The following is a 20,021-nucleotide window of genomic DNA, read 5'->3' on the forward strand; positions in this document are numbered from 1 at the left end:
TCCCCAGAGATTATGCATCTCTTCCTCTTCCAACCAGCTGATACACTCCGGATTGTTGAATCGCTGCTCAATTCAGGGGTTGGCGTCTTCCAGCCATAACAGACAGAGATTCATATGCCTTGAAGGCATAGGAATAAATTGGACCTTTATTCATTTATTTGTTAAAGTATTTACATCATTGTGGCTCAAAACAGCGTACAACCACAGTTTGAAACATTTAAGGTTAGAATGTGCTGGTATGATGGACTCTAATTTGGAGAACTGGGTTTGATTCTCCACTCCTCTATGTTGAGCGACATACTCATATTTGGTGAACTGGATTTGTTTCTCTGCTCTTACACCTGAAGCCTGTTGGATGAACTTGGGCTAGTCACAGTTCTTTGGATCTCTCTCAGGCCCATCTACCTCACAAGGTGTCTGTTGTGGGGAGAGGAAAGGAAAGGAGTTTGTAAGCCACATTGAGTCTCCTTGCAGGAGGGAAAGATGGGGTATAAATCCAAACTCTTCTTCTTTCAGTCAGATAAAACCTCAAACAATCAGCCCCAAGAGAACCTTGCAATCTTTATTCAGTTAAAAGCCCTGGTACATAGAATAGCTTTTGCAGTGCTTTTTAAAAATTTCTAGAGTTGATGGCCCCCTCATCTGCCCTAGGAGCCTTTGGGAATTATATCTGAATAGACATGGACTCTGGTTGACATCAGGCAAGCTACTCTAAATAGGACTGGGTGTGACTGGTCGAAGGCAACCCTGCTGGCACACAGGGACATCTGGAATGATGTGGATTCACTTGTTATGGAGATATTATGGAATTGGCTTTTGGAGAGAAGGTTAAGGGCTTTAGGATGCCCACTGACTCAGACTTGCTATTTGAGAAGCACAGGGTACACGGGCAATGACGACTTTTGTCACCAACTCTCTCCTTTCTTAGACTTGACCAATTTAGCTACTGTGGGAAAAGGAATCTGAGAGAGGTGAGCTGAGAAAAATAAAATAGACACTAAAATTAGCCCCATGACATTGCATTAGGGCATGGGAAAATGCATTGGTCTCATGCATTACATGAAAAAACTCACGTATTGGCTGGCTGTCATCTGGTCCAATCAAAACACACTAGAATGAGAATCTCAGAATCAGGATCTGTATGGAGAGGTACTTCTAATTCACACAACAGAGCCCAACCTGGCCTCTTCTTTGCCATGTAGAAACCAGCAGATGGCAGTTTTTTGTGCTGAGGTGAATGGTGTAATTTACTAGTGTCTGCACAAGTGTGTATACTTTTGAGTTTTCCATAAGTCTCAATCAGGGTGGAGGTTTTCAAAAAGGAAGGGGATGGGGGAAAAGATGGTGCTGGAGTCATATTGCACCATTGGAGTTCTGGAAATTTGCAGCAACAGATCCCATTGAAAATACAAAAACCTGTAGGCTGCTGCAAAATGCTGAACAGACATTCCTTTTTGTGTCTTTAAGTATATTTATGTATTTGTTTGTTTATTATTTAGTTTTATATACCGCCCTACCTCCAGAGGGCTCTGGGCGGTGCACAACATAAAATCATCACAAAATACAACGAAAATAAGTGGAGCAAGTGACTAAATACAAATAAATAAATTACAGGCAAATATAACACCAGCTGCAATATACTAAAAACCAATTAAAAACAGTGGATAATATAGTAAAACGACGTCCAACAGAAAACTCTTATTAAAACCCTCCCAGGGAGGGGGGAACGGTGGGTCCCATTGGTGTTAAGGGACCCCGATGTAAGGAGAACCGGGGGGGGGGGGGCATCTCAGCAGCTGCCTCCTCCAAAAGCCCGGTGGAACAACTCGGTCTTACAGGCCCTGCGATCCCACAGGGTCCGGACAGCTGGAGGGAGAGTGTTCCACCAGGCAGGGGCCAAAGCCATAAAGGCCCTGCCCCGGGAAGAGGCCAGCTGCATCATTGAGGGGCCAGGGACCACCAGCAAATTGGCCTCTGCTGAGCGCAGAGGTCGAGCAAGGACATATAATCTTCCATGCACAGAACCTAGAGAATATCCTATCATGTTCCTCTTGTCGTTGGATACTGTATGTGTTTCATACTGTAGACACTCTGGTTCCTATCAACAGATATTCCATTCTAGGTCCATTCTCCAAATCTGCATAGATACAGTATAATTGTAGGTGTTGGACTATTTGCAGTTGTTAATAAAGCTGGAGGTGAGTGGGTGGATATCATGGCCTGCCTGTAGAAAACCTTTTGAGTTATGTTGCACTTAGAGTTGGAACAGAGCTGTAAATATTTATTTTGCAATAGTCATCTTATATTCTGTACTGAAATCGAAGAAACATTTATTAAACAGCAGCAAGACAAATACAATAGATTAGAGCAGCTTTCCCAATACACAAAATTGCTCTTGATCTGTTATAAAGGCAGGGTCAAATTGGAAGGAATATGCAGGTTGGAGAGTTTTTAAAGCATTCAATCTGGAGGCATATTTGATCTAGAGCCTAAAATGTATTTACTGTAAAAATTGCTTCATTTATATCCCACCTTACTCCACAATGGGGACTCAAAACAGCCTACATCGTTCTCCTTTCCTCCATTTTATCCTTACAACAACCTTGTGAAGGTAGCTTTGCTGAAAGTGTCTGACTGGTCCAAGGTTATTCTTTTGTGACAGAGTGGAGATTTGAACTTGGGTCTCCCAGATCCTAGATTTACTTGCTAATCATTACACCATGCTTCTAATACCTTGTGGTCTGTATCTTGCATAATTCTAAACAGCACACATATTCCGCTAAGTGTATTTTGGTGCTGTGGTGTTTGATTTTTTGAGTGTTTACTTTGAAGTAAATCCAGTAGTTCACTAGGATCTACCTCATAGTGAGTGGACATAGGACGGAAATCTTGAATCATCTGAGTTGATTCCAAATCATTTTCCAAGCGGAAGGTTCCTCCTCTTAGAAAGTGCTTGGTTAAACTGAACGTATTCCAACTTGCAGCAATCTGATCTTTGTTCAACTTCTACGCGAAGCCAGTTTTTCATTTTTTTCTCTCTTCTACATTCCAACCACTGCTTCAGTTTTTTAAACTTTTAATTTTTAACTACTTTCTCAATGTGGAAGATCGTTGGTTAGTTTGGGAGAAATGGAGTTCTTGTTCAGCCCAACTACATTGCTGAAAGAGTGGACTCCGACATTGGTAAGCCACGTTTGCTAATTTTTCTGCTGGCTGGTATGTTAAGAAAAAAATCAGTACGTTTGTTACCTGGAAAATAAGCAGTTGAAACTACGAGCATTTTTAGCATAATAAAAGTAATGGGGGATTAAAGATAGACAGTATGTTGGCTCACTCCTAGGCTCATTCCGCACATGCAGAATAATGCACTTTCAAACTGCTTTCAGTGCTCTTTGAAGCTGTGCGGAATAGCAAAATCCACTTTCAAACAGTTGTGAAAGTGGCTTGAAAACGCATTATTTTGCGTGTGCGGAAGGGGCCCTGGCTTTTGTCAATAGGTATATTTTATGTATATGTTGTAGTCTGTTGATGGGTTACTGAATATGTGGAACTTACTCTAGTAAGTGATACATTTAAATTCATCTTCTGTTTGTAGTTAATGTGGAGCATGTTTAGGTTTTTTTGTTGTTAATTTTGGAATGCGGGCTTGCCTACCTACTTCACATAAAATTGTCAAATCTTTTGACTGGGATTTGTGTTTATAATGTGTTTCCATTATCTCTTTATTTCAAAGGTGGTCCTATAAGGCTAGGGGGGTAGGTTGTGCTTGTGTGGTGTTGTGAAGCAGTGTATCTTTAACCTCAGTTTGTGCTTATTTCTCTTTAGAGTTATAAGCTGAAATTCAACTGAAATAGCATGACAAAGGCTGGTGGACTGAGCTGCACCTGTTGAATTTCTGTATTGAAAGTCAACACTTGCCCATGCTGTATATCTGGGTTGGCTTACTATATTATAACATGTGGATTTAACATTTGCATTACTATATTATGTATTCAGTTCGGCAAACAGCAGGCAAAATTAGGTACAATGATGCCTTTTAAAAAGATGGCAAACATTTGCTATGGATATGCCAGAAAAGAGCTGTTTTTGCTGCCGGCAGGGTTAGCTTCATGTTGATTGCTCGGTTCCTGTGATCTGTTGTAGTGACTGAAATTTATCCCAGAACAAATAAAATAAGTCAGACATCTGATTACATACAAAACAGTGTTTTCCTATGGCCTAACATCTTGAGGGTTAAGCTAGTATGATTTCCAGTCATTGTTCACCTTTAGCACTTTAAAGGTTAGAATTTAACTTCCAGTTATAAGGAGCTTTTCAGAATGCCTTCTTGCCAAAAGGCATTGCTGCCCTATACCCTCTGCTCAGAGAACAGCCTTCCTTTCCCACGTCAGAGCTGTTAACTTTTCAACAGATCACCACAACTTATGTCTTTTCATACAATTTAAAGTGCAGACGTTTATCTCCCTTTTTGCAAAACAATTCCCCTTGGCTTATTTCTGCAGATTTAGCAATATTTAAACATGGCACAAGAGCAGGGCTAATTTCCCCCTCCTTTTTTTCCTTCTCCTGGTCAGCAGGCAACCTATTTTTACTGTCTCTAAATCCTGTCGTATATTCTACAGCTATCACTTTTTATATCCTGGAATTCTAGGGCCAACTGCCTGCCATTCTCCATGCCTAGCAGTTGCCATGGAAACACCATGGTGGCCTGGACCTTTGCTGTTTGGGGCCATTAGCTCAACTGTATAGAAATGGAGGAACTGGGATTCTTTGATTCATAATCCCTATCAACTCTTACCCCAAAGAGACAGACCTCATCCCTTATCCCAACACATGGACCCGCAACGGTCCTCAGTCAGCTGGTCAAAAGCGAGCCAGAAGAGGTCCTCAAGCAGCTGGCCAACAACGGACCAGAAGCGGTCCTCAGTCAGCTGGCCAAAAGCGGATGAACTAAGTGTCAGCATTGCTTCAGTAAGCAGAACCTAGTCACAGCTAATATTTGCCAGAAATGTTTCATATGCATCAATATGTCCCTGCTTTACCAGGGATATTATCATTACAGGCAGTACTTTGTTTTGGTCTCTGGCAAGTGCCTGATTTAAAAAATAGGAGTAGCTAGCATTGTATTTCAGGATGCGACCTTCTTTCCAGGGTCTTTAGAAGTTGTTGCTAGGAAGAAGGAGGCATCCATCTTTTTCGAAGGTATTTAGGGTGGCGTACATACTTTGTTTTATTCTCACAGTCGCTCTGAGAGGTAGGCTAGTCCAGTAAGTCTCTATTTCTCAGCCTAAGGTTGCTCAGAGAGCTTCATGGGTCCTTTACCCCCCACAGTATGTTGATGGCAAGACTTCTTCTTGCTTTTAACAGTGTTTTTAATGGTTTCTGAAATATTTTTTGTAAACCAATTCAGTTTACTTTCAAGACAGCTTTAAACTCCCATCTGATATTGTTCTAAAATACCCTGCTGGTAAACCTGTCTCTGAACTTTTCTCCCTTTCCCTGAATAAGTTTTGGCTGGAGGCCTGTTCATGTGAAAATTGGATCCTTTTAACTTGGAATACACATGGTTTTTCCAGGTGTGATCTGTGTATTTGATCTACTATAAATACACCATTTCCTGTGTTAAATTAATTTGTTCCTCTGTTATGAATGGCTATAGAATGAAGGGCCTGACACTTGTCATTTAAACCAATATTGGCTGGGTCATGCCATGTGTTTCCTAGCAAATTGATCACTTGCGGATTAGTAAGATTCTACAGCTTGTGGGTTTGTGGACTGACCCAAAATATGGTCTAACTTGGCTTGACACAGAGCTATATGCCACACTTACTAAAAGTCAGTAGGGTTGGATTTGATATACACACGCATTTTCAGGAAGATGGATGTGTCTTTTGACAGTTATTCAAGGTGTTTGAGCCATTAGATGTAAGCCGTCTGATCCAGTGTAGGGGTGTGTGCTTTCAAGTCATAGCTGACTTATACAAGCAAAAAATAGCAATGCACCTAAGTATCATAATGCATGTACAAACAGTAACAATTCATTGTGTGTAAACAATTACTACAAAGTTACATAAGTCAGAAAACATGCACAGTAAACAAAGGTATTGCAGACAGAAGAAAACCAATTGCAACAATGACCATGACAGTGTTTCAGACAGTATGGCTAGAGACAACAATGCCTAGTTGTGTGAACAAACAATAAGGATTTGAAGCATTGTAAATTATTGCAATTGGTTTTCTTCTGTTTACAAGACAGTTTCCTGTCCCTGTTTTATATATGACAATGACTTTTTTCTAATTTGCTATTGTTGCAATGAAGTTCTGTTAACTTGATACATACCTGCATTGCTATTTTGTGCTTGTATTTGCCAGTACACACAGTGCACACTGCACTGCTGTTTGTTGTAATTTGTTCTGTGTACCTTTTTGTATAGTGTCCAGTCATAGCTGACTTATGGTGGCCCTGTATGATTTTCAAGATAAGAGGCATTCAGAGGTGGTTGCCTGCCTCTGTTTGGGCTGAGAGAGTTTTGAGAGAACTGTCACTGGCCAAGACCACCCAGCAGGCTTCATGTGCGACAGAGGGGAATCAAACATAGTTATCTGGATTAGAGTCTATTATTTTAACCCTGTATACCACCCTGGCTCTCAATGATTTAGTAGAAGGTGTTTATATACACATAGTAGGATTTCAGGTAATAAGCAGCATAATTAAGTGCTGTCAAGTCACAACCAATTTAGGTGGGCTTCTCAGGGCAAGAGATGGTTTGCCATTGCCTTCCCCTGCATAGCAACCATAGACTTCCTTGGTGGTTTCCCATACAAATACTAGCCAGGGCCAAGCTTACTTGGCTTTGAGCTGTGGCATTGATGCAGCTGATTTATGTTTTCTGCCCTTCATATACAAAGGAGTCTCAGATGCCATTAGCCTAGGGAGGAGGAGGATGAAGAAGGAGGAGGTGGTGGAGTTGGATTTATATCCCCCTTTTTCACCTGTAAGGAGACTTAAAGGGGATTACAAACTCCTTTCCTTCCCCCCTTCACAACAAACACCCTGTGAGGTCGGTGGGGCTGAGAGATCTCCAAAGAACTGTGACTAACCCAAGGTCACCCTGCTGGCATGTGTTGGAATGCACAAGCTAATCTTGTTCACCAGATAAGCCTCTACATCTCAAGTGGCAGAGTGAGGAATCAAACCCAGTTCTCCAGAGTTCACCTGCTGTTAACCACCCTACCATGCTGGATGAACAAATATGCCCTCTTTTTATTTCTTTTTGTTTTCATCTGTTGTCTTCATAAGCCTTTTTGTTTGCAAGCCTTCATCCAAATTAGTTGGTTTCTTATATGCCACTGTTATATAACTGATACAAAAGCCAGAGGTGCTATTAAAGATAACGTCTACTTTTGATAGTGTGAGCATGAAATTTAGTAGCTCCCCCAATTAACCTTATGGGTGTGTTTATTTTGCTACTATTTGGAAGGACATTTTGGGGTGGATGGGGAGATGAACAGGAATTATAGGATGCTTCTGAGCAAAAAAAATGGCCAGCAGGAAAGGGCTTATTTTCTTTCTCACCATTCAGTACTACAACTTATCCAAAGCGTGTGTCTGAGTAGCTTTTCCCTTGCAATGCTAACATAGTTTGGGATTAATAGGTGCAGGATAGATTTTTTCATCTGCTACATCCAGTTGTAGAACTTTTACAGCCCCATAAACATTCCTGGCCCCTCAGTCCCAGTCTTTAGGCACATAAAGTTTTCTCTTATTTTTTAAAGAAAGTGGCAGATATTTGAGGTTAGAAAATGTTGTAATTCTCTATTAGTACTGCTGTTACCTGTAAGCTTCTAAAAACTTGTAAGATACCTTTAGAAATTAGAAAAGTGGCAAAAGAGGAGATATAAATACAGTTGAACATTGATGCAATGAGAAATCGTTGAGTCACGTCGAAAACCAGATTGTTATCCTCCATTTCATTGTGTTGAAATAAAGGCCAAAGTTCCTGCCAGAATGTGAAAAATATCTACTAAAGAGGTTTTGGTGAATTTTTTGAAAATGTACTTCAGAGGGAGCAGAGCAAAATTGAATAGTGTGTAGGCTGAAAAAATGTCGGGGGGAGTATGAATTTTAAATGCAGATATCAAGAAAGAGGGTTTTTTTTTTCTCCCTTGGATATATCAACTCGTTTGACTTTATTTTTTTAATATTGGTAGTTGACATTCAGTAGTGAGGAAGTAAGAAGGAATTTTGGCCCCTCATCACTCACCATTTCAAGGTCTTTGTGTGACACCACAGATCTGACACTGGATGTTCCTGAGAATTTCCAGGACAAAGGCCCAGGCAGTGATAGATGGGTCCTTCCAGGTGCATGAATTACTATTTTTAACTGTCCCTAAGCCCAGCACTGAGCGGGAAAGGTTGTTGGTTGTGAGCAGCATTTTCCATGTCAGAGATGCAGGAAGTACCAGCAAAATAGTTTTGCATGACAAGGAGGTTGTTGGGGGAAATGGGTATAAAAATGTCTTGGATCATTAGCCTGTTTTGGACGACTGGTTTAAACAGTTTCACTGTCATTTCTTCAAAGTTTTTGTGCATCTTTCAGAAACCGCCTTGCTGTTGATAGAGATAGGTTGTGGATAGGATGGACTGCAAGTCAGAGCCTGTATGTTCATGCCTACTTAACTTTTAATTTTTTTGTGAAAATATAAATTGCCGTCTTTAAATTTTACTACGTTCAGGGAAGCCGATTTATCACGGCACCTCTGATCATCTTGCACAGAATTCCTGAATGTTCTATAAGTTTTGGGGACATATTTTAGTGTGTATGGCTGGGCCTTGTCATCTGAGACTGATTCAGAATGGAGCCGACGTACCTTAGCAGCTGTATATAGTGGGCACAATTGGTAGATCACGGTTTCTTCCTTGCCAGGGTGCATGCCTGTCTTACTGATCTTTTCATTAATGAATCTCTGATAAGTTTCTGAGGTTCCCCCAACTGTCCTAAATATATATTGGAAAACATTTTTGTAGACAGCCGGGATTTGTTTAAAAATAGAAGTTAGGTAACATTTAAGCTCTGAGCTGCCAACTCTCAGTAGAGTTGTCCTGTACTTATGGAAAGTAATTGCTTCTTGTGACACACCGGATATAATTTGCAAAGTGCATTTTTTCCTGATGAATATTGTAAATGGAGAAAGCCTGTAGGATGGAAAATCAGTGTGTTGTCATCACTTCTTCAACAAAACCACAAAAAAATATAGCGCTCCACTGCTGCTCCATCCACCCATGGAACTTACAGTGATCACAGTTTTCCTTATGCACTGTAATGTTAGGTGCAGCTTCAGTGAACACAGGGAAGTACAGATCAGTGTTGTCCCCAAAATCTCAAACTGGAAAAACTTTGTATCTTTCCCTCCCACTCTCAGTATGGTGACCTTTGGCTTTTTCTTTTCTTTTCTGCAGTTTATTGGGGAAGATAAACGTGTTGGGACACGGACCATCCTGGTTGGCCATCGCCCAGTTTCTGAAACGGAGGCTTATGTTCTGCAGAACTTCTGTGACAACAAGATAATCTCCTCCAAGGTATGCTTGCCCTGTTGATCTATGCAGTCTTCAATGGGCGTGTGTAAGTTCTTCTTCCTGAATATGAACATGTTCCTAAGCTTAAATCCCCATAAACCCTCTTTGCTAGTTTAAAGCAGGAGCTGCAAAAAGTATTTATAGTGCCCTTTAAAAAGGTAAAGGTAGTCCCCTGTGCAAGCACAGTGTCATTACTGACTCATGGGGTGACTTAACATCATGACCTTTTCTAGGCAGACTGTTTATGGGGTGGTTTGCCGTTGCCTTCCCCAGATGTTGTCACTTTACCCCCAAGCAAGCTGGGTATTCATTTTTCTGACCTTGGAAGGATGGATGACTGAGTCAATCTTGAGCAACCTACTTGAAACAAGGTAGCTTCCATCATGATCAAATTCATGTAATCAGCAGTAGACATGACTCATGTCGTGGGCAGAGCTTCAGCTGCAGTACTACAGCTTACCTCTCTACACCAAAGGGCTCCCTAGAGGTGTCTATATTTGCTGTTGTCAAAATGATGACATATGATGGCTGGAACTGTGTTCTTTGAGCTGGTTTCTTGTTAAAAGGCTCTACTGAACTGAAGATCTCTAGTCTAGTGGCTCATGCATGTAGCTGCTCTGTTCGTAAAAGGTTTTCACCCATTTCTCCATCATATCTACATGTCTCCAAACATTTCTCCATCATATCTACATGTCTCCAAACATCTACATGTTGCAACCTTTGCATGTTCTTTACCGTTAAGATCTGGATGGATTTGATTTAAATCAGATCGATTTAAATCACTAGCCGGTAAGACTAGATTTAAATCATTGCTTTCTACATAATGACTGATTTTTGTTGATACAGTCTTAATATTTACAACTAAATGGTTTCATTTTTAGATTAATAACTTTTCAGATTAGTTTTATCGTTATATAAAATTACTGATTTGGTTATGCTATTGGAAATACATAGATAACTATGAAATTATTGTGAGGTGAACTGTCTCCAGTTTCATTTAGGCCACTAGGCCTTGCATTTCATCATTACAGCTTTGTATTTTGCATGCATGCCTGCATTACCCATAGGTAGAGGAACTTCATTAAAATATTCCTAGACTGGGTCTCTTTTACAGCCTTCTGCCTTTATAGATTTTCTCCTCCAGAGAGATGGCGATATGGTAAACATCAGGTTATACACACAGAAATTCCAGGACTTGTGTAATATTTTGCTCAGAAGGTTTCCATTTCATTTTTACTTCTTCCTTCTTTACTTCTTCTGATATGTAGGGTTCATCACTGTTGTAGAAACCCCAGAGTTCTTCAGTCAGAATGGGAGTCCTGTTGGTAATCAGTACTCTTCAGGGAATTTTGTCTGCAGTCTTTCCCTGCAGCTATAGTGCAAGTGGAGTGTCGGTTGATTTCACTTGTAGCATCACCACCATGTTCTTTAAGGTTAAAAAAATAGGGGGGATTAGATAGAGAACAGATCTATGAGAGTTGTGTAAATTCTCCACTGCACACAGGACCACAGTTCAAATTTAGTCCCTGTGGGGGAGACTTCTGTTTGTTTGTAGGTTGTCTTTTTTAATCATTCCTTTGTAATTTCACCTATCAGTCTCCCCGCCCCCTGCCCCCTACTACTGTTTGTCTTGGAAAACAGAATAAATGCTTATGCCCTTCCTTTTTTCCTCTCCCTCGAAGGCAGTGTGAGATATGGGGGGAGGGTTGTTGATAACAAGTAGTCAGAGGTGGAAAAATTAAATCCCTTTTTCTTCCCCACAGCTTTGCCACCTTAGTCTTGCTTTTGGGGCCTGTTGTGAACTTGTCGGTCCCTCTGTTGAGCACTAAAATAAATTCATAAATGCACATGTGAATCATATGACCTTATTTGTTTACCATCAACCAGAACATAATCTGTACCCTTCCTGGATATGTTTGAAAAGCTAATTAAATTATCCTTTGCACCAAAGCTTTACTTCGTGTATTCATTTTTTCCCCTTTAAAAATAAATACTTGCCCATCAAGCAGTAGTATATGTTGTCCCAGTTGAATTTTATTCCAATTATTGTGGCTGGGAAGCACTTTGTCACATTGTATCATGTAAAGAATGCCAGAGAAAGGGCTATAGTTTCCCAAGACAGGTGCCTAGAGAAACTGGTTGCTGTTGTCAGAAGAGAAGAAAGGAATGCCACAAAACAATACAACTGACTCAGCCAGTGACCAGAAGCTGCCATAGATTTCCTGTATTGCTCTTGTGTCTGAATCACACAACTACTTTCTGGGTTCTGCTGAAGTATATGTTTGTAGGATCTGTGTGGTTGTATTTACTCATTTCAAATAATACTAAACCATTTTTCCAATAGTTGCGAGAGGGTTATTACAAAACTGACAGTGGAAAAAGCCCCCATGAAAATCACTGAGAGCTTTTTATACCCTTTCTGAAACCATTATGAGGGCATGGATTACCAGAATTCCTTGTGTGGCACATTCTGGGTTGGAAGCTAGCATGGTAAAAAGCGCTTCTGTTTCCATTGTAATCTGACATAGAGATGGAAAAGTGAGCAGTCACTACTGGTAATCCCAGCTGATAAAATAGAAGTGCATCGACACCATAAAGACTCACAAAAGCTTGGACTGGAATAAACTTTGTTAGTCAGAGCTCGTTTCACCCAGTCCCTATGGAGTAGAAAATCTTGTGGCGATTTTAAAAAAAAGGTGCAGAGGGAAATAAATTCTTTAATAATTTTTGTAGCCCCTAAACATCTTGCGTGCAATGTTTTGTGCAGAGGTAACAAACATTATTAAAGAATTTGTTTCCCTCTTTACCATTTGTTTCCTTGCCTTGGTAGAGCTCCCATCTTTTCTTCAGATATTTTTTAATAACTAAAATTGTAGGGTGGAGGGGGGTGGGGAAAGACCTTCTGTGAATCTTTCAGATGTGAGGCTCGTGGCTAGATTCATCTTCAGTCTCTTCTCCTTTATCCATGTGTCTATTTTACTCCCAATCATTGGTTTAGGATAGAAAGGCTGGTGTTGTGAAAGAGTTGAATGGAAGCTGAGCTGCCCTACCACTACGTAGCCAACTGAGGAGACTTTTTGAGATGTATCAGGCATCCTGGCTCAGTGTGTGAAATATGCAACCGATATGTGGGTCTGACTTTACCAAATGCTGGAATAAAATAAGCTGTGCATGTTCCTAGTGATGGTTTGTGTGTACAGTGTGTTGCATCATTCTCCCTCAATGGTGGTGGCTTTGATATCTACCCCCACCTTTTAAAGCACATTTTAGAAATTTATTTTTAACTTCATTACTTCTATCATTGTGAACTATCAGTAGATGTTGTGTCTGTAGATTGGTTGCATTCATGGTTCTGATCTAAGCCATTGCTGTCATCTTGCAGTACACGGTCTGGAATTTTCTCCCAAAGAATCTCTTTGAACAGTTCCGAAGAATTGCCAATTTCTACTTCCTTATCATCTTCCTTGTACAGGTAAAGATTCTTGTGCAGATTAAGTTAGCAGTAGTTATTTGTTTTAGGAACATAACTGTTAAAGTTTCTGCCATTGTCTTGCAAACTAATTATTACATTGTCATTCTTAATTCTTAGGACAACACTCATCCACTTTCCTAACACAAGCTACAGCAATATCTGTAACTGTGACTGGTGGTGTGACAGTGTTGAAATTTGAATGTTCCAGTTACAATAATTCTTAATTACTTGGGAAAGGGGTTGTAGTTGAAGTGTACTTACTTGGGGGAGGGGTTGTAGTTGAAGTGCACATAAAAGACTCAAATACATGCTGCGTGTATGTGTGTTCATATATGTATATATACATAGACCCAAATGAATACTGTGCTTCCTCTCACCCCCATTGGCAGTACACTTGCTTACTTTGCAAAGCTGTTGTCCCTGTCACAACAAATGTCTAGAACACTGCAAGCTCTATGTTAAGTGTATTGTCGAAGGCTTTCATGGCAGGATTTAACTGGCTGTTGTGGGTTTTCTGGGCTGTCTGGTAGTTCTTGTTCCTAATGTTTCGCCTTCATCTGTGGCTGGCATTTTCAGAGGTGTATCAAAGAGGGAAGTCTGTTACACACTGTGTCCAGTGAGAAGGGAATGTTTTTAGTGGAGTATATATACACACACACACACACGCACGCACGCACACACACCCCTCCCTGGGACATGGACAATATATACCCCACTAAAAACATTCCCTTCTCACTGGACACAGTGTGTAACAGACTTCTCTCTGTGATACACCTCTGAAGATTCCAGCCATAGATGCAGGCGAAAAGTTAGGAACAAGATCTACCAGACCACGGCCACACAGCCCGGAAAACCCACAACAATCAGTCTATGTTAAGTGTTGTTATAATATCTTCATTTGGAAATGTGACTACAGTGGCTTTTGTTGCTGAATTTGGCAGTTATCAATTTAAAGGCCTCAGTTTTTTAGCTGAACTTGGCCTTTCCCCATAAGCTGAAGATTATCAGGCATTGCTAAAGGGTGCAAGTGGAGCCTGGGGTTGCTGTACTCACAATACCTGAATCCTATCTGCTCTAAAAACGGAACACTTCATGAGTTGGCACATCCTCCTTGCTTCAAAGATTCGGCAATAATGATCTCTACAGAAGTAGCTGTGGCTAATTATAATAATACTGTAAGATGGCCTTCTTAGTCTTTTCTCCCAGGTACCATAAATGCTACAGTGAGCCATCAAGGCTAATTGCAAATCCTCAGAGTTATGAATAAGCTTTCCATGGGCAAAGATAATGAGTCACATCTTCCTAATGTGGTATTCAGTGGTTTGCTACAATGAACAAAATGCTCATGAAATTGATTCTCTCACTACTTGTGATTTCTGTTGGAAGGTTAGTAACATGGCATTTTTTTTCTTCTCTCTCCAGGTCATAGTAGATACACCAACAAGCCCAGTCACCAGTGGACTTCCTCTTTTCTTCGTTATTATTGTTACAGCTATTAAACAGGTATACCATTTTTCTTTCTGCTTTTTTCAAAAGAAAATTATGGAGCAAGGGGATTATTAGATAACTAAATTGCCTGTGCAGCCTGTGCAGCAGATCTAGCCACTACCCTGTAATTTATTTGCTTCCTGATTGCATTCTTCTCCATTCTTCTCTCAGGGTTATGAGGACTGGCTACGGCACAGGGCGGACCGGGAAGTCAACAAAAGCACTGTCTTTGTGATAGAGGATGGAAAGCGTGTGAAAAAAGATTGTGATGCAATTGAGGTGGGGGACTGTCCAGAATCTTTGCTTGCATTTGGCAACCCCCTCCCCCCAATATATTTTATTAGATACCACTAAAGCAGTTATAACAAAACATCACAAATTACTTCACAAATGCCTACATCAGAAATAAAACTAAAGGTAAAAACAAAAGCGGGTGAAACATGACATTACCAAACACCGTAATAGCAAAGGGCAGTGGCACCAAATATTTCTGAACTAGAGCAATTAAAGTTCTTAACTGGTGTGGAGCTCTTTATGTCTGTAGAAAAGTTTCTTTGCCACCTGTACCACCATAATTGGCTTAAAACCCTTCCTCAATTCTACAGTTTCATTCTTTGGGCAAACTCATATTAACTGTTCCAAAGCAACAAGGATGTGGTTTTGGGGTATAAGTGTGTAAATGCATGTGCAAGGTCAGAGGGACCTTTTGTGCAGATTGCCATCAAGAATGAGCAGAATATGAACGTTCAGGATTTAATTGGCCCAGTACAGGATCTCAGTCCTTGAAAGCCTGTAACAAACAAGGTACGAGCTGGGAAGTATTAATGTATACAATTCCACTTGGTTACTTCCTAGACCAGAGGTCTGCAACCTGAGGCTCTCCAGATGTTCATGGACTACAAATCCCATCAGCCTCTGCCAGCATGGCCAATTGGGAATTGTAGTCCATGAACATCTGGAGAGCCTCAGGTTGCAGACCCCTGTCCTAGACTATTCAGAGGTTGTGCAGTTAAATAAATTGCAACGTTTGTCCATTTTTAATTTTTGGAGCATAGTGAGAATTTTCAAACAGTCTGTCTCTCCCGTTACATCCTGCAAAGAAGTGGGCTAGTTTGCGAAAGCTGCTGCCCCAATAAATGTTTTGTGCATCAACTGCCATAAGATTGAGTTTGTATAATAATGCCCCCCAAAACCATATCCAAGTACAGTAAGTAAAAACTACACAGCTGAAATCATTTTTCTGCAGAAGATCCTCAAAAAGTCCCACACGTTCATTCAGCAGGCCCACCGTTTGGTCCCAGGGTATGCTTTTGGCATGGCTGGCTCTAGAAGGAGATGAGGCAGTGACCTTCTGTTTTGTGGGTGGCATTTTCTGCTACTGCCTCATGTCCACTGTGATCACCTGTAGACTCCTCCTCTACACATATACACGTATACATACATCTTCTTCCATACTAATCTATGAGACCAGTGTGTGTACTCTGCATGCCCAGAGGGGACACCCATTCCGGAGAATTGGCCGCAAGGAGGTGGTGGCCTCTGAAGAACCAATTGTGGGGAAGGGCACCACTGACTTTTGGATTTATTTGCCAGAGTGAGGCCAGGCTGTTGCCAGCCGAGTCCTCCTGTGCAAGGAGAGAGAAAATGTCACTATGTGGAAGAAGTTGTGTTAGGCTGTGCTTGATTGTATCTCTCTGAACAGAATGATATCAAAACAAAGCTGCTGCTTCTCTATCCAAGTTGTGAGGAACAGCATGAGTAGCCATATACTACTACCATGTAGTATATTCTGAAGAAACATCATTTTTTTTAGGTTGGTGATATAGTAGAAGTGTCAATGGATGAAACCTTTCCCTGTGACCTTGTATTTCTCGCTTCGAGTAGCAAAGATGGAACCTGTTACGTCACTACGGCTAGTCTGGATGGAGAATCAAACTTCAAGGTAACTAAATCATGTGATCTTAACTGACCTCCTAAAAATAAAAGCCAGATGGGTTTGTTCAGTTTTTCTAAGGAAGAGATACAGGGCTTTTCTACACAAGTCATTTACTGTCAAATGTATCTTGCCACCTGGGGGTGGGGAAGGAGGTGTGTGTGGAATGATTTCACAGAAAACATTTCCAAGATACAAGGTTTGACCACTGCGAAAAACTGTGATATGTGGATGTGCATGTGGAAAAGGCAATAGTAATGAGGGCGCACAACCAAAAATGCTGTGGCTGCTCTGTGAGCTTCCATGGAAAGGCAAGGCATCATCTGGCAGATATTTGTTAGCTAATGGTGCAGTAGCGTAGTGGTTAAGAGCAGGTGTACTCTAATCTGGAGGAACCAGGTTTGATTCCCCTCTCTCCCGCCTGAGCTGTGGAGGCTTATCTGGGGAATTCAGATTAACCTGTGCATTCCAACACACGCCAGCTGGGTGACCTTGGGCTAGTCACAGTTCTTCTGAGCTCTCTCAGCCCCACCTACCTCACAGGATGTTTGTTGTGAGGGGGGAAGGGCAAGGAGATTGTAAACCCCTTTGAGTCTCTACAGGAAAGAAAATAATTCTTCTTATAAAATGGGTCACAGGAGGTATACTTCAGGGCTTTGCACATCTCTGTTTCTCATCATGGCTGCTGTCACACACATCGGATAATGTACTTGCAGTACACTTTAGCATTCATTTGCAGGTAGGTTTTCCTGGGTGAAACAAGAAAAGCCACTGCAAATGATCACTGCAGTGCATTATCCAAAGTTTGGGAAAGCAGCCATCAAGCAGTTTTTCATTAGGCAAAATGTGTGAGTTAGTCCCTAAAACATATGCAGGTTAAAGGGATGAAAGATCAAAAATTAGCTCTCTAAGGTTAGGAGGTAATATAATTCATTGGTAGAGGTCCCATTTCAGTACAGCAAATTCCAGTTTTAATACATATCATTGCCAGTAAGAAAATTTTAAGTAGTAGGGCTGGGAAGAACCTCTGGTGGAGATCTTCTAGCAGATGTAATACACCATGCCAGGCTGTTTGTTTCACTTCACTTTATTTTTTAAAATGTTTTCTCTTATTTTTTGGCATAAATATATCACCAACTGAGTTTAAAACCTTTTAAAAGCCTTACAAAATAGAAAGCACAAAAGTAGCTTCAAAAAAACAGCCTAACAGTCAGGAAAGAAAGACAAGCAGCAACATAACCCACAAACAGAACTTTGTCAAACTAGGAAGAAATAGAACCACTCTCCCAAATTTACAGCTAAACCATAGACCTGCTGAAAAAAGATTTAAACTTGAGGATATGAAGGGAGATGCCAGGCATTCCACACAGAAGAGGAAACTCCATAGGCTTAGGGTCTCCACCAAACAGACCCCATGATACCTGATCGAGGAACCTGTGATTTGGCATAGCACGCATATCAGAGTCTTTGGTAGATGACCTAAGCATCTGGATAGGCAGGGAAGGTTGTCCTACTGGAAATGGTGTCTGTGGTGGACTGGGTCCATACACATATGCTTAAGGGCAGGGTTTGTTTGTTGATCCTCCTGGATTTGTTGGTGGCTTTTCCATCAGGTGACCCCTAGTTGGACTTCCAATGGAATGGCACCCTCATCGCCCATTTAGCACAACTTTTATTGGAATTTTAACTTCTGGTAATGCTTATGGAGGATGCTGTTAGCTTCTTGACTTCATAATAAGAAGGTTATATCTGGGCAGCTGCTGTGATACGATTATGTCATGCCTTACAACAGATTTTTATATGGTAAACCTCCTTATATTTGGTTTATCTTCAGGGTGGTCTGTTAATATACTGTAATAATGGGCTGATTGTTTCTACCCTTTGATAGTTGCATGAAAATTCATTGGAGGAAAGAGACAAAGAGCTTTGACCTCCAGATGTTTGTTTGGGTGTTTTTTGACTTAAGAGATGGGATGCCTAGAGTGTCAAATTAGGACTGGAAGAGACCTGCTCGCTAGAGTCAGCCTCCCTGCTTGTCTAACTCAACTCATAAGGTTGCTGTGAGGATAGAGTGCAGGAAGGAAGGCCTCTTGAGCTACTTGAAAGAAGTACGTGATTAAAAAAATTGTAATTGGTATTTGGAAACAATTTTTGTTTATACTGGAACTTGCTTTCAAACAGGCCCTTGGGCTTCATGTTTTACAGGAACAGGATGTGTTGGAGAAGGTGTGTGTAAATGTTAGTGAGCTCTCTTTTATTATTATCCTAGCAGTTACTTTTATGTAAGGCCCTAGAGCTGTGCCCTCAAGTTGCAAAATGTTGGTAATTCAAGCTCCATTAATCATCTCCCACCGTGGATCCAATAGAGCTATTTCTCATCCAGCTTGAAATGCGGGAAATTTAGAGATAATGAGGCCCGGAAGCATTCCAGCAGGTTTTGTTTATGAAGATGGATTACAGCAACATATCTCAGGGACAGAAGTGATTTACAACCCCCAGGTCATTTCTAGAAATAGAACATTTTAAAATGGAGGAGTCTAGATTCTTTGGCAGCTTTAGAATTAATTAAAAGAAAAAAAAATCCGATCTGCATCGCCCAGAGATATAGTCTTCTCCATCCATAGTTAACAGCATCACCTGATTCCCTTGAAAAGATCCTGAGCCATCAGCTGGGAAACCAGAATGCTTGTTACAACATCTGCAGTTTTTCGTGAAGCTGTACTAAGTTGGTCCACCAAGTCTGTCTTGATTGGCAATGGTTCTCCAAGGTCTTTTTAAAAACAAAACAAAACTTGAATTGAGTCTGGGACTTCCTGCAGGCAAAGCATGTTCTCTTCCTCTGTTCCACCCTCATGGTGAATCTGGCAAGAGACAAGCTAGCTTCGGTGGTTGCCAGTTTGCCATGTTAATGCAATGGAGCTGTTCCCCAAAAAGACAAGCTGGAACAACAAGCTGTTTTGTCATTCTTGTCCAACTGATTTCATATATCTATAAGGAATGTTGTTGTGTAATTCACAGAATGTGAGAAATCTCTTATAGATATCGACCATAATCCTAAACACATTCATTTAGAAGTAGGCATCGTTGTTCAGTGGGACTTGCTTCCAAATAGGACTTCAGCTTTAGATGCTTAAAGATCATTCTTGCAATTGGAGAACAAGTGAACTTGGTTTCTTGATAGTATTGTGGCTACAAAACTCACTGAAACCAAATTAAATAATAAGCAAAATGCCTCTGTCGTGCACTGTGAAGAGAGAAATGAAATATTGGATGCACAGCCAAAAGGCTCATTGGGGTTTAGTTGAAAATTTCAGCGATAAACTGACAGTCAATATTGTGAAATGAAATGTCCCAGGCGACTGGAACATAGATTAATTAAAACAAGTCCCCTCCAGCATCATCAGCAGCACATCCTAGGCAGGAAATGTCTGCTTAAAACAACCATCTCTTTATCAGCTGTTTTGAAAAATTTCAACCAGCTTCTCAGAATACCATGAAGAATGCCGTTTCTAGTAGCTGAAAGAGGCACTTTGAGGAGCATTTCTGAACTT

At 40.8% G+C, this 20,021-nt stretch overlaps 1 protein-coding gene across 3 annotated transcripts in view; it reads left to right on the forward strand.

Annotated features, from left to right (window-relative positions):
* The window catches only part of ATP11C (ATPase phospholipid transporting 11C), an 85,208-nt gene that overhangs the window by 25,829 nt on the left and 39,358 nt on the right, over nt 1–20,021 (forward strand). For all 3 annotated transcript variants that reach the window (XM_048514027.1, XM_048514025.1, XM_048514028.1), the window contains exons 2-6: nt 9,461–9,580; nt 12,960–13,049; nt 14,472–14,552; nt 14,709–14,816; nt 16,351–16,479. In XM_048514027.1, the coding sequence (XP_048369984.1) occupies nt 9,461–9,580; nt 12,960–13,049; nt 14,472–14,552; nt 14,709–14,816; nt 16,351–16,479 (528 nt within the window). The remainder of the gene's footprint in view (nt 1–9,460; nt 9,581–12,959; nt 13,050–14,471; nt 14,553–14,708; nt 14,817–16,350; nt 16,480–20,021) is intronic.

Source organism: Sphaerodactylus townsendi, linkage group LG13 (genome assembly GCF_021028975.2).
Source record: "Sphaerodactylus townsendi isolate TG3544 linkage group LG13, MPM_Stown_v2.3, whole genome shotgun sequence".
NCBI lineage: Eukaryota > Metazoa > Chordata > Lepidosauria > Squamata > Sphaerodactylidae > Sphaerodactylus > Sphaerodactylus townsendi.